General features: G+C 42.9%; 1 protein-coding gene across 1 annotated transcript in view; it reads left to right on the forward strand.

The window, feature by feature from the left end:
* The window catches only part of TMEM30A (transmembrane protein 30A), an 80635-nt gene that overhangs the window by 12385 nt on the left and 53809 nt on the right, over positions 1-14441 (forward strand). The window contains exon 2 of the mRNA XM_029595610.1: positions 11162-11278. Within this exon, the coding sequence (XP_029451470.1) occupies positions 11162-11278 (117 nt within the window). The remainder of the gene's footprint in view (positions 1-11161; positions 11279-14441) is intronic.

Below are 14441 nucleotides of genomic sequence, written 5' to 3' on the forward strand. Positions count from 1 at the left end.
TACTGCTCGCAACATTTTTACTGGGTGATGAGCTTTCTTGAAAATTCCGTCAGTGCTGCTTGACGTGCTTTGCTTATGGACTTGGCTGTAGAAGCAGTCCTGGGCATTTTCACCTATGTCTGCATATCAGTACCCCAGACCGTAAAAGTCAGGGCCTGTATTGGTTGTTGTCTGAATCCAATTCTTCTCCCACCCCCTCCTTCCTCTGTTGTCAAAGTGGAGAACAGTTATTTGTTAAGGGTATTAATTCTGTGACTGCTACTCTGTGCAGGGTTAGCACCATGCTTATCAGTTTCCCGGACCATAAAGTCGAGGCCCTCGTTAGTGGTTGTCTAAATCCAAGTCCCTTTTCCCCCTGCCATTGAAGCAAAGAGCAATGTTGCAGTTGCAACAAAAGCATCAAGGCTTTTTGGTTAAGGGTAGTAGCCGCCGCACCAATAAGTCAGTCTCATGCATCCATTTTTTTTCTTTCCATCCTCTAGCCTTTAGGGATCCACAATCTTTATCCTATGCCCCTTTGAATTCTTTGTTTTCATCTTCACCACCTCTGCTGGAAGGGCATTCCAGGCATCTATCACCCTCTCTGTGAAGAAATATTTCCTGACATTGGTTCTGAGTCGTCTCCCTTGGAGTTTTCCTTTCCATCAGAAAGGTTTGAAGTTCGTACATCATTAAAACCTTTCAGGTATCTGAAGGTCTGTATCATATCCCCCCTGCACTTTCTCTCTTCAAAGGAATACATATTCAGATCATTCAGCTTCTCCTTATAAGTCTTCCTATACTGACTTCATACTATTTTGGTCACCCAACTTTGGCCCATCTCCATCCTATCGCTATCCTTTTTGAGTAATGGGCTCCAGAACTAAACACAGTTCTCCAGGTGAGGCTTCACCAAGAACCTGTACAAGGGCATCACTACCTCCTTTTTCTTCCTGGTTATTCTTTCTATGCAGCCCAGCATTCTTCTGGCTTTAGTTATCACCATGTCACAATGAGTAAATGCTCCATTAGAAATTTTGCTGCAACAATAACTGACACTGTTTTATATTACAATTTAGGACTATTTAGTATCACTCAGATAACTTTTGGAATCTTTTAGGGGAAATATGCAGAAGAGTGCTGTTTTTTTACATTGATGAATGGATTTTTAGCATTTCTTACTGATTGCAGAAATTTGTTTGTGGTTTCACTGTGATGAGCTTTGTGTAGGAATCATCTGGTTTCTTTTCCTTCAGTGCTGGTGGCTTTAACAAGCAGGAATTCTTTACTGCTGTTGATTCTAGTCCCTGATTCTTACTGTTTGACATTTTACTTTTGGCTTCTCTTTTGTGTGTTCTGCTGGATCTGCTGCTTGTGTTGGCTTCTCTTCTGTTTTCTTGCTTTTTCTTCTCTTGGTTTCTTCTGTTGGTATGTTTTTTTATTCCATTGGTTTCTTTTCTGTTTGTATAGTTTTGTGCAAGAATTTAAGGAATATAAAGGTACTGTATTACTTGAGATTATTCGGTCTGTCTCCAGATGTATATTTATTCAATCCATTTAACCTTTAGATGTGTATTTGAGGTGACCATTGTTCAGCTTTTGAGTATTCAGTTTGTATTAGTCATGTTTGGGTTTTGAGGCCATCATTATCCGGTCTATATTTACTATATATCTTCACATTGAGTATGAAATATTCCTGCATCAGTTTAATATTTCAGCAGAAAATATCACTTATCCTACACATTTATTTTGGAAAACAGTTTTACTATGTGAAACTCTTGAAGTGTTGGCCATTGTTGGCTTTGGGATTGATTTAAAGTGGGCAAACTGTGGTGTATATTCTGCCTTTCCGTCTGTCCTTAGGCTTTCCTTTGACCACAGCCTGAGACGTGATGCTGTTGGTGGTTTGGTGTTGTAATTTGAAGGCCCTGGGGTACAAGGAGAACTGGACAGTTCAGCCCTAGTTTGTGGAGGGCAACCCGATAATCTTGGCTGACCTGGATGATAGCAACCTTGTGGAGATTGGCAGCAGAGTCTGTAGGTACAGTCAAAAATATTCAGAAAGGCTAATTTACTACTTCTGTGTGAGATGTTACAAGTGCTTATTTAGGGAATCCCCATAGGTCAGTTTGTAAGGGTAAAAAGGGATTGTTCTCAAGTATAAGGCTGAAGAACTAGCTGGGGAACCATATCACAGAAATCCCCCATTCATTTCAGAGAACCATACCTGTATGCTTTCCATACTTTGGTTTTGCATTCTAGATCTAGGTCTTAGGTAGTGATGCCTAAGAAATATACCGTAACTGCAGTGGGTATTATAACAACATTTCTAGATTTGGTCTGTGGTCTTGTTATTTATCAGTACTCCAGCTACCATCTTTTTATCTTAAATCTATTTGCTACTACTTCTCATATATTACTCTGCCTTCTACTTTTTCTACCATCTCATCTGCCCTCTTCTCTCATTCAACTCCCTCGTTTCCGGTCAAGTGCTATATACTTTTTGTGTGCGTTTATGGTTGGCCTCAACCGCCAGAGTATCCAAGACTTCCTTTCCTCTCTGTGCATCCTATGCATGGGCTACTGGAATTTCTTCATGGTAACACAGTGTTCCTGGCCCAGGGCTAGGCCTGCAGTGATTGCAACACCAGAGCACACTGTAGTCCCAGCAGTTATAAAGTAAGGTTCTGACAATAGCAAGAATATATGCTGCTGATATTATCAGGCATGCTTTTGTGGCTCTGTGAGATACTAGGAATGCTGATTCTGTACATAAAACATTTTATGACTCATCATAAGGAGTCTAACATTGTGCAAAATAATTGGAAAATTCTGCAGAGATATACAGTACTTGGGGAACCGATACCATGATATCTAGTTATTACATATATGTTCAGCTCGTTAGAAATTAGACTGTTCAGTAGTAATAGGTTTCTTAGTATGTATGGTACATTGGAATATTTGATGTGTGAGTTGTAGGAAAAGAATTTACGACTACAAGTGCTAGAATTAATTTATTAACTGTAGTAGTCATCAGGTGGTGTATGCTACTACAGTATACGACCTTTAAAAGTAGGGACATTGGAACATCTTGGCTGCATCAGAAGGGCTGATTATACCCCTCTCCTGTTGCTGGCACTAACATCTAAAAGGAGATAGAGCAACTTTTAAACTAGAACAAAGGGGAAAGCCTACAGTCGTTGAGCAGCCCATGGTTCAGAGGGGAGGTGTCTTCGAAGGATACTAACAAAGCAAGAGAGTGAGGGCATCCCAACAGGTTCCAGTAAAAACAAAAGTAGTCCATGTGCCTATAAGTAAAGAATCCCCTGAGCTAAAAGATTCCAAATTATTTATTTCTGTCAACTGAAATGCAGGCTGTTAATACAAACCAAAAAACACTTTGAAATGTCTGTCTGTATACCAGTGCCAGAAGTCTGAGAAGTAAGATGGGAGAGTTAGTGTGTAGCAGTGAATGATGAGAGAGATTTAATTGGCATCTGAGACATGGTGAAAAGAGGATAAGCAATGGGATAGTGCTATACCTGGGAACAAATTATATCGCAATGATAGTGAGGAGCAACTTGGGGGGGGGGGGGGGCGCTTTATGTCTGGGTTGGCTTAGAGTCTGAACTATGACCTGGCGGTTCATGTTGTGTAAAAAAATAGAAATAGCGACATCGCTGTAATGGCCACCCCTGATGCAGTCTTACTTGGAATATGACATTGTGTTTGGTAACTTGTGATTTACAGTGCTGCCTGCCGCCTTAGATAAAGCAAAGTATTTTAATTACAAAAATACAATTTTAAAAAGGGTCAATTGTTTAGAACCTATGATTAAGCATGACCCGTTAAATATACACACAGATAATTTATTTATTTATTTGGCACTTTTATATACCGATTTTCCAGTGACAGAATTACTAATCAAGTCTGTTTACATTCTAAACAATAACATGACAGGAGGATGTCTTACAATAAACAGGAAGATTGAACTTGGATAAAAAATAATTGGGGTTAACAACATAAAGCTACATCTTTAGTTATGTAAATGTGGGCCAACCAATGGCACCAGTAGCCCCTGTGACATAGTAAGTGCAAAGGGCCGTCGGCGCCATTTTGAATACTGGCATCCGATGGCCCAAGTGCTGGAGATCGCTCCCGGACCCCCGCTGGACCACCAAGGACTTTTGGCAGGTCTTGGGGGGGGTCAGGAGGGTGGGCGTTGTAGTTAGATTTTTAGGGGTTTTTTTTATATTCGCTCCATAAGACGCACAGACATTTTCCCCCCACTTTTGGGGGGAAAAAGTGCATCTTATGCAGTGAAAAATATAGTAATGTGGACAAATACAAGGCGATGCATATAGGGAAAAATAACCTATGCTGTAGTTACACAATGTTAAGTTCCATATTAGGACTTACCACCCAGGAAAAAGATCTAGGCATCCTAGTTGATATTACATTGAAATCATCAGCTCAGTGTATTGTGGTGGTCAAAAAAGCAAACAGAATGTTAGGAATTATTAGAAAGGGAATGGTGAATAAAACTGAGAACATAAGAACATAAGAAAATGCCATACTGGGTCAGACCAAGGGTCCATCAAGCCCAGCATCCTGTTTCCAACAGTGGCCAATCCAGGCCATAAGAACCTGGCAAGTACCCAAAAACTAAGTCTATTCCATGTAACCATTGCTAATGGCAGTGGCTATTCTCTAAGTGAACTTAATAGCAGGTAATGGACTTCTCCTCCAAGAACTTATCCAATCCTTTTTTAAACACAGCTATACTAACTGCACGAACCACATTCTCTGGCAACAAATTCCAGAGTTTAATTGTGCGTTGAGTAAAAAAGAACTTTCTCCGATTAGTTTTAAATGTGCCCCATGCTAACTTCATGGAGTGTCCCCTAGTCTTTCTACTATCCGAAAGAGTAAATAACCGAGGATGTCATAATGTCTCCATATTGCACCATGGTGAGACCGCACCTAGAATACTGTGTGCAGTTCTGGTTGCTGCATCTCAAAAAAGATTTAGTTGCACTGGAAAAAGTACAGAGAAGGGCGACCAAAATGATAAAGGGAATGTAATGGCTCCCGTATGAGGAAAGGCTAAAGAGGTTAGGGCTGTTCAGCTTGGAGAAAAGACGGCTAAGGGGTATAATATAGACGTCTAGAAAATCATGAAAGGTCTTGAAGGGTAAATGTGAAATGGTTATTTACTCTTTCGGATAATAGAAGTACCAGGGGGCTCTCCATGAAGTTAGCAAGTAGCACATTTAAAATAAATCAGAGAAAATTGTTTTTCACTCAACACACAATTAAGATCTAGAATTTGTTGCTAGAGGACGTTGTCAGTGCAGCTAGTGTAGCTGGCTGTAAAAAAAATAAGCTTTGGATAAGTTCCTGGAAGAGAAGTCTATAAACTGCTATTCATCTATAGGGAATAGCCACTGCTTGTTGCCAGCATTAGTAGCATGGAATCTGTTAATGTTTGGGTACTTGCCAGGTACTTGTGACTTGGATTGGCCACTGTTGGAAGCCGGATGCTGGGCTTAATGGACCCATAGTCTGCCCCAGTATGGCATATCTTATGTTAAACATTTAAGTTTATGTAAGTATAATAATATGAATGCATTTTCCTTTTATATCTTAAGCTTCTGTTTAATACTGAGCAGCTGCTAGAATATACTGTTAGGACTTTATTTAGCCTAATTATTTATGGTCTCTCTTTAGGGTAAAATGTTGGGAGGGAAAAGCCACACAGCAACGGTCATAAAAGCAAATATTCAGGAGATATTCATTGGAGAAAAAAGCCATTAAGTGCAGTCTGAAAACAAGAAGAGGGGCCACTACACATAAGTTGATTCTGTGGAAAGACTTGCCTACAGAGATTGATTTTGTGAAATCTCCAAGGACAGGAATGGGAGTCATCGGATGGAGCCCAGTCTGGAACTTTGATCTCAAATATTCTAGAACTTTCAAGCATGCCCTACTGATCATGTGCAACTGTAGTCATTACCCTGCCCCATAGGCAGAGTCCCTCAGTCTTCCCCCCCCCCCCCCCCCACGGAACTGTGTACTCATGGGAGCCATGTGTATCGGGGTATTCAGTTTTGCTCTCTCCTCAATTTTTCTAAGCGATTTTTTTCTAGAGCTTTTTCTTTTTCTTTTTTTTACTTCTTTCTGCAGGCCTTAGTCACTATGCAGTCTGGAAGAGTCTCATACTATTTCTTATTAAATAAATACTGTACCCGCAGTTTAGTATCTGTGTGCCATCGATGCCCTCTACCCCATCAAGGTGCGTGTGTGGCCGCTCTGGATGCCATCGAGGTTCACCAGTGATGCCATTCGATGCCGCTCTTGATGATGTTGATGACCATCAACGAGGCACTGGGATCACTACTGAAGCACCCTGGTCGCCCTCGAGGCCATCAACCGACACTGAAGCCTTTGGGCGTCAGGGGTTTTGGCCTTGGATGAACTGCATTCCTGGTTGAACTCCTAGGGGAGTGGATACCAGTAGGGTAGTGTCGGGAGTTGTTTTCTTCCTCAGAAGAGGACTGTCTTTCGATCCCTCCTGTGTTAGAAATCCCTTTTGCAGGGAAGGCTCTGGGGTTCCATCCCTTGCAGGTTTATCGCCAAACTGGAGCCTTGATTCTTTTGAACTGGTGCATCTCCTTATAGGCCAGGACCAGAGGACAGCAGTGGTGGCAACTGGACCATTTTTGCTGGGGTCTCTGTTGATTACCGTGGTGGCCTACCCCATCTGAGGGTGGCTGCAAGTGGCAGATTTGGTCGCTTCTAAACCTCAGCGATCAGTGACTGTAAGCCAACTCTCACCTGGAGAGTTGGAAGGTTTTTTAGGATTGGAAGGCTCCGCTTCCCGTTGCTTTCCTGTCCCTTCAGGGAGGGGAGATACAACTGGGTTCCAGGACGACACATATGGGACCCCCACTCACAACACCTGGTTGTTGACCCCCTACAATGGGTATCCCTCATTCTCTTTTTTTTTTTTCCCCCCGGAGAAGGAATGTCGCTGCTTATGATTGGCAGTCGCTCTCTGTTCCTCGTGGAATCCGAGAGCTGGTTGGGCGTTAGCACTCTCCTTAGGCCATCCTAAGGCACAGCAGGTCTATCTCTTGAGGGAGCCATTCCAGATTCGGTCTCCCCATCGTACTAGGCTTCTCCTCTTCGGGGTAGCTCCCCGGTGAAGATTAGGGTTTTTTCCTATCTAGGGTCACCTTTGATACCTGCTGAGCTCAATGGGTGTTTTTCGTGGAGGACCAATATTGCCAGTTATTCTCACCTGCAGAACCCTACCTCAGTGAGAAGGATTCTAGTCCATCTAATTGGCAAGTATGAATTTCTTCTTGCCATATCCATGGCTGAAGGAATTGGGGGATGAGGGACCCCGCAACAAAGGTGCTGTTCTTTGGTTGCAGTGGCTTGCAAGCTATACTTCCCCATTTTAGGGATAAACCCTGTCTGTGGACAGGAGAGTCCTGATCCATGTAACAGTTGTTCCATTTACTGTCTCATGTGCTTCCTTGGGGAAATATATGTAATCATGGCTGAGGTATTAATACCTAAGCCAGGTTGGTAGGCAGTCTGTTCCAAGGTCACACAGACCCTGCCCTGGTACCCTTAGGGTTTCCAGGCTGGTGAAGAAAGCCTGTTCTACAGGGGTTTGCACTTGCGGCACCCCGGCTTCCTGACTCTGCGTGGAGTGTTTCTGGGTTTCTTCCCTGGGGATTCGCTCTTAGTTTCAGCTGTTCCTGTTGGGTAACTCCCTACTGGAATTGGCAGTGAATTATTCACTTGGGGTTGAGATATACAACCTAGCAGCTTGTTCTTAGCCCTGCAACCCAGCGGTCTGCCTCCTTGTGTTCTTCGCTCCTTTTAACTTCCAGTTGGAATGTCAAGGGGAGGGGACGAAAAGTGCAGGAAAAGATGTACTACTTTTCCCTTATATTCTTGCCAAGTCCTGGCCAGTACTGCCTTTAGCTTTTCTAACTTTACTAGGTTGTCCAAAGTGCCTTCCTGCTCACCTGAAGTATCCTGTAGGCAGGATGGATAGCCCTGCCCTTGACAGGGTGCAGGGTCGGTGAGCTTCAAGCCCAACTTATCTCCCTGCTTGGGGGTTTGGGCTAGCGATCCTATTCAGGGATTGCCTTTCAGCCCCATGAAACTCTTGATGCTGGTCAGATATGTTTGGTATTTTGGCATGTAGGGTCTGTCACAAATCCTGTCGTTACTGATTATTCTAACAGGCGTTGCTTGGGTTTTTCTTCCCAAAAATGGGGGCACACTTCTGCAGATGCATTCTGTCCTTCAGATGCCAGTGGACTGTAATTTCTTTCTGGGGGAGCTCTCAGGTGCCAGTTTTTTTCAGTCTTGCAGTCTTTGTCCAAGAGTCTTTCTCTTGTTTACATGTCTAGACTTTTTCCTATATCCAGGAGGTTCTAAACCTACTGTCATTGTCAGGATTTACTGATCTGAAACCCTGCTTGTAAGGTTTTCTGTGATACGGAGTATGTTTCTTGCTGGTATTTGCATCATTCCTCTGCCTTCGGCGCCTCTGCTACGCATTGTTTTGTGCCTCAGTTTTATATGGTTTTCTCTTGTAGAACCCAACTCTTTTCCCGCCTAGACCCCTTTATGGGGTCAGCTGCCTCGCAGGCAAAAGGAAGAGAGGTGGTGCTTTCAGCACTGTGCAGTTTCTCACTTTGTCCTGCTCAGACAGCTTATCGCTTGGGGATCACCCATGTGTGAGGACTATCATCCTGCTTGTCCTCAGAGAAAGCAGAGTTGCTTACCTGTAGTAGGTGTTCTCAGAGGACAGCAGAATGCTAGTCCTCACACATGGGACTAACATGGGATTTGGTTTCTCCTTGTATGTGCTATATCTTGGACTGAGGGACTCTGCCTAGGGGGCAGGATGATAACTGCAGATGCTCAGGAGGGCATGTTTGAAAATTCTAGGATCTTTGAGATCAAAGTTCCAGACCAGGCTCCATCCAATGTCACCCATGTGTGAGGACTAACATCTTGCTGTCCTCTGAAAGCACCTGCTGTTTTCCTCAAGGATCCTCCGATCCAAGGCAGGAGTAACTCTAAGTAAGTGTTCCTACAGCCAAACAGCTCTTATTCATGTCAATTGGAGTACTTTTTCGACTCTGCAGTTTTCTCCGATCCCTTTGGGCTTCCAGCTCAGTCAAAACCAGCCTTTGTTGGGCTGGGTGACTAGGAAGCTAGATCAAGAAACGGTGCTGGATGTAGTTTACTTGGATTTCAGTCATGCCTTTGACACAGTTCCGTGTAGGCAGCTTATAAATGGAGTGCACTAGAAATGGTCTCAAAACTGACTGAGCGTGAGACAAATTAAGTTCACTCTGGGGGAAAAAAAGGGGGTGTACCAGGGATCAGTCCTTGAACCTGTTCTTTTCAACACTTTCGTAAGCCACATTGCAGAAGATTATTGGGAAACGTTTGCCTTTTTGTGGATGCTATCAAAATCTGCAACGAGGTAGACACCTTGTAAGGTATGAAAAACATGAGGTGGGATCTAGTGAAACTTGAGGAATGGTCTAGAGCAGACCAATGTGTCTTCAAACCTGATCAGGTGTGCCATGGAAATGTCAGCACTGCCTGATGTGCAGATCCAGGCCAATACCTGGGTTCTGTTTTTAGCATCTCACAGCAGCAAGAGACACCAGTGGTGGCTCTTCTTTTTGAGAATCTGTCGTCAAGCATGCCTCTCCTTCCTAGCTACAGCATCAGTCCTGGAGTGTGGCAATTAAGCATGCAGCTTGCTGTTTCTAGACACCTAGGGTATTATTTGACCTTACAGAAAAAGGTGAGATCTTGGTTATTTCCATCCTTAGGCCATAGGTAGTAACAGCAGTCATTGTATATTTCTGTTTTAGGAGGTTTTTAATGTGATTTTAATTTGTTGTATTTACATTTATATATTTTTTTTATTTAAATTTGTTGATTGTTGTATTATGTTTTGTTTTAAATCTTTGTACACTGCACTGGCCAGGGATTTTCCTGAGTGCTTCTGCCACTTGGACCCCGAGTCTAAGCTTCAGGCTTTCCTAGTGTAGTGGACTTTCACTTTCAAAGGGATTTGGTCATCTGTCTGTATCTCAGATGTTTACAACCTCTCGAGAGATCTCTTGAACTGGGATTCACCTCAAGGGCAGCAGTGTTCTGTGCCACCAGCATAGACCTTTGCATCATGGTAGATCCAAAGGGACCTTTTTGCCTCAGTTTGTTCTGTTATCCATGGACACAGTAAAACTACTGCTGAAGAAGTCACTTGAAGAAAATAAATTATTCTGTAGTTATATTTTTTATCTCCACCAAGAACAAAGCAAAAACTGCAAGGAATGCTCTGTGCAGAGGAGGAGCTGACCACTTTAGTGGTGGCGCCTAACTATTATATTCCTTGGGCCAGACATACTCAATGGTATCTATTAGATAAATGAGGCTTGACCGACGTGCTGCAAATGCGCAGTAGAGAGCAGCTCTACTGCGCATGTGCAGGTTAACACGTTGGTCAGAGCAGAGCGGCGCGCGCGAGGGAGGGAGGGAGGGACCTCCCCTGGAGATCTTCCGTTTGTGCCATCCGAAGGGGTTGTGAATGAGCTGGGAGGGGGGGGGAAGTGACTGAGGGGAGGGAGGAGGGAGGGAGTGACTGAGGGGAGGGAGAGAGGGAGGGAGACTAGAGGGGGGAAGGGAGGAGGGGGAAGGAAATGGACCGAAAATTTTTTTTAATGTAGCCCATTGTTACGGGCTTAACGGCTACTTTAATATAAAATACTGTTAAACCAATGTGAAGGCTTGTTCGATGTGTCAGAATATAAAACTTAATAAACTATTAAACTATTATTAAAATTTAAAACAAATTGTGTCTCTTTTAATTCTGGACTTGGTGGGAGAGGGGCCTCAAATACATGAGATTTTGTCAAATGTGAAAGGGTTGTAGACACATGGAACTGCCTCCATATGGAGGTAGTAGAGACGAGGACTGTTTCAGAATTCAAGAAAACATGAGACAAGCACAGAGGCACTCTGAAGGTTACAAAGAGACTATAAAGCTCAGTAGCATATGTGGATGGGCAGACCAGATGGGCTGTATGGTCTTTATAGTTTGGTATCCTTTCCTTTCTTTCTGTTACAGATTGACTATACAGGAACAGACCCTTCGAGTCCTTGCTACAAATGTTTAAATGCATCATTGAACAGCTCATCACCGTGTGAATGTACAATTTACTTCACGCTGACGTTTCCATTTGAGGTACAGTATTCTAATTTGTCTTCTTGATAAAATCAGAAAAACCTTGTACCTTAAGTTCAAATGCCTGTGACCGGAGCTCTCCATGCTAAGGCTGATATGTTCAATATGCACTTTAGGAAGCAGTTTTGAGTTCTGTTTTTATTTATAATGACTTAGTGATGAATCCAAACAGCTATACGAGTTAGAGAGCTGGAAAATCATATTTTGTTGCATTTCCCATTGTAATTGGTGGGTTTGTTTGGTTTTTTTTAAACTATTTCAGATGAAAACACTTCAGTTTTTTCAGGCCTATCTTTTTGTGAATCATTCTTTAAATATATTAAAAGCCAAGTTAGTGGAAAAGAATCCTGATGGTTGGCGTAGCAGGCTAAGAGTTAGGAAACCAAGGTTCAAATCCCACTTCTCCCACTGACATTCTGTGTGACCTTAGGCAAATCCTCCATTGCCTCAGTTGCAAACTTAGTGCCTCATTTACTAAGCATTTTTCCCATAGATACAGAATGGGAGAAAAGCCTTAATAATCAGGCCCTTATATTGTAAGCCCTCTTTGGGGCTTACCTAAATCTAACTTGCCTTGAGCTCTGATTTGGAAAGAGATTTAATTATTTATAACATCCAAATTCAGTGTGTTCATACAGATTATAGGGAACGTAATTAAGAAACAAATAATGTTGACTTAGGGAATAGACACTACTTAGTATCAGCATTTTCCGATGATAAGCAGGTTTATTTAGCCATGATGTCTGGGTGACATCATCCGGTCATCATGAGTTGGAGCTTTCTTTCTAAGCTCGAAAAGTTGATCCTCTGCAGCAGCGTGGCTCCTTCCCACACGTATCGAGTGTTTCCCTCAGTTTTATTTTTTCCACGCTCTACACGGACGTGTGGGGTCATTCTCTCTACTTTTTCCTCTGGAAAAAAAAATATAACATCAATAAAATGTCTAAGTCAGACTTTAAATTCTGTCAATGTGGAAAAATCATGTCTGTGACCTGGCACAAATACTGCTTATTTGTGCCTCAGTCCTGAACATGATCAGGCCTGTGGGCATTGTGGGAGAATGTTTCCCAGAGCTCAGCACCTCTGAGTGGCAAAGATCCTTCAACTAAGAGAAAATAGGTCAGGATCTTGTGCCCTGTCTCTGGCAAATGGAAGATTCGCTCAGTCCTCGCCAAGACCAAAGATTTCGCATCCAAATTGAGTGAGGCGCACTTCCTCGCTGGGATCCAGATTACCTATAACAATCGCTGTGTCAGCGCATTGGGTGCATCAAACTCTTGGGCGCACAACAGTGCCTCGAAATCAGCGCACTTAAATGCACCGAAGACACCTGCGCACAACTTGGTTAAGTCTACAGGTTAGGGAATGGGGGCACAAAAGTACAAGAAATCAACTCAGCAGATGCAGCCAATAAAATCTAAATTGGTAAAAATTTCACCTAGTCCCACGTCAGATAACTGAGTCTCATTAAACATTGAAGCACTTTCAAAGTTTATTGTACAACTAGATCTGTCACAATCGAGAAGTACAGCAAAATCACCATCTCCCAGTCCCTTATTACAGTTGTCTAATCAGGAAATGGAGGGGGAATCACCAGTGGAGCTAATCTCCTCGCCAGAATCCAGTCTATTCAAAGGAGAACTCTCACTAACCCAACATCGCCATTCCCCCTCTTTACAAGAACCCTTATGGGACAAGCCAAAACTACAAGTATCAGAACCTCTAGTCCGTCTGTGCCAAGAGAAATAATCTTAAAAGCAGCTATACCATTATCTTGACAACTCAAATCCACATCTCATCGATCTACTAGCGCTGCATCCTCATTGGGAAAAGTCTCGTATGAAGCCACATGTTAACTCTCATGTATATAAATACAGATCAGTGGCGGAGGAAAAATTGACACAGACCACTCCCATTTTCAAGACCTTTTTTGATAGTCTCCATACTTAGCAGAAAATGGAGACTTCTCATTCCCCACTTCAATTGGAGGCAGGTCGTTCTTGTCACTCTGATCCTGCTCCTTCACCATCAAAGCTGAGCAATAGTCCACGGGACTCAGCCCTCTGGATTAGCCAGTATTGTCTCACCGCCCTGCTGAGTCTCCACCTTCCTCACCAGGGAGCTCAACGGGCATCTCATCAGACCCTTCAGAAGAGCTGGCTCAACCATCATCTCCAGAGAACCTAACTTATTCCAAGTTTTTAGAAAAAGTGGGACTTCTATTAAAAATTGAAACTAGGCAGGTAGCCAATCCTAGGGCTCAGACGATGAGCATCTTGAAAATCTTGGAGGTGCAGTCGGAATCTACCGCTCTCCCATCACAATCGTTACGGGATTCAATCATGGATAGGGCATGGGAATCTCCTAATTCTCTGATCATAACGGCCAGAAAATTGGATCTCAACGGCAGGGGAGAAAGACTGATACTTCACGCATATCCAGGATAGCTCTCTGCTTCAACAGCAGGGGGAATGAAGAAAAGGGGATCTATATACAGACAACCAACAAGGACTGAATTACATAGTCTGGGTAAACAAATAAGCATGGGTGTAGCTTGCTTATTGCGGCAGTTACTACCCCTAACTAATTAAGCTAGATATTTCACTTAGATGCAGCTCCAACACTGCTCTCTACATTAATGGTGGGAGTGGAAAGGAAATAGAACCAAAAGATTACTAAGAGCCAAGAGTAACAGATAAGTATGAGAAAAAAAAAAAATGCAAAACTTGCTGGGCAGACTGGATGGGCCGTTTGGTCTTCCTCTGCTGTCATTTCTATGTTTCTATAACAGGTGCCAAATAGATTCAGTTACAATATATCATAAAAGACAATCGATAGATTAATGATGTAGGTCCTGACCATGTGTACCTGTAAGGTACTAATCACAGGTAAAAATTCACAGTCTGTGTGTTTTACTGCTACGTTTAGTTGTGAAATAGTTATTAGTACTATCATGCTCATTTTGAGAATGGTGCTATGTGCTGGCGTTCTTCTGCCTATTCCTGTATATTTTCTATTCTCCGTTCTCTTTAGAAAATGCTTGTTTAAAAAGCCATGTTACCAAAATTATTATCCCTACTGACCTCCTTCCTATCAGCAGCCAAGGCAGCTACGTCAACATCAACAGGGGAACTGCCCAAAGAGTCAATGACCCCTGAAGGCG

The sequence above is a fragment of the Rhinatrema bivittatum genome, chromosome 3 (assembly GCF_901001135.1).
Source record: "Rhinatrema bivittatum chromosome 3, aRhiBiv1.1, whole genome shotgun sequence".
NCBI classification, from domain to species: Eukaryota; Metazoa; Chordata; class Amphibia; order Gymnophiona; family Rhinatrematidae; genus Rhinatrema; species Rhinatrema bivittatum.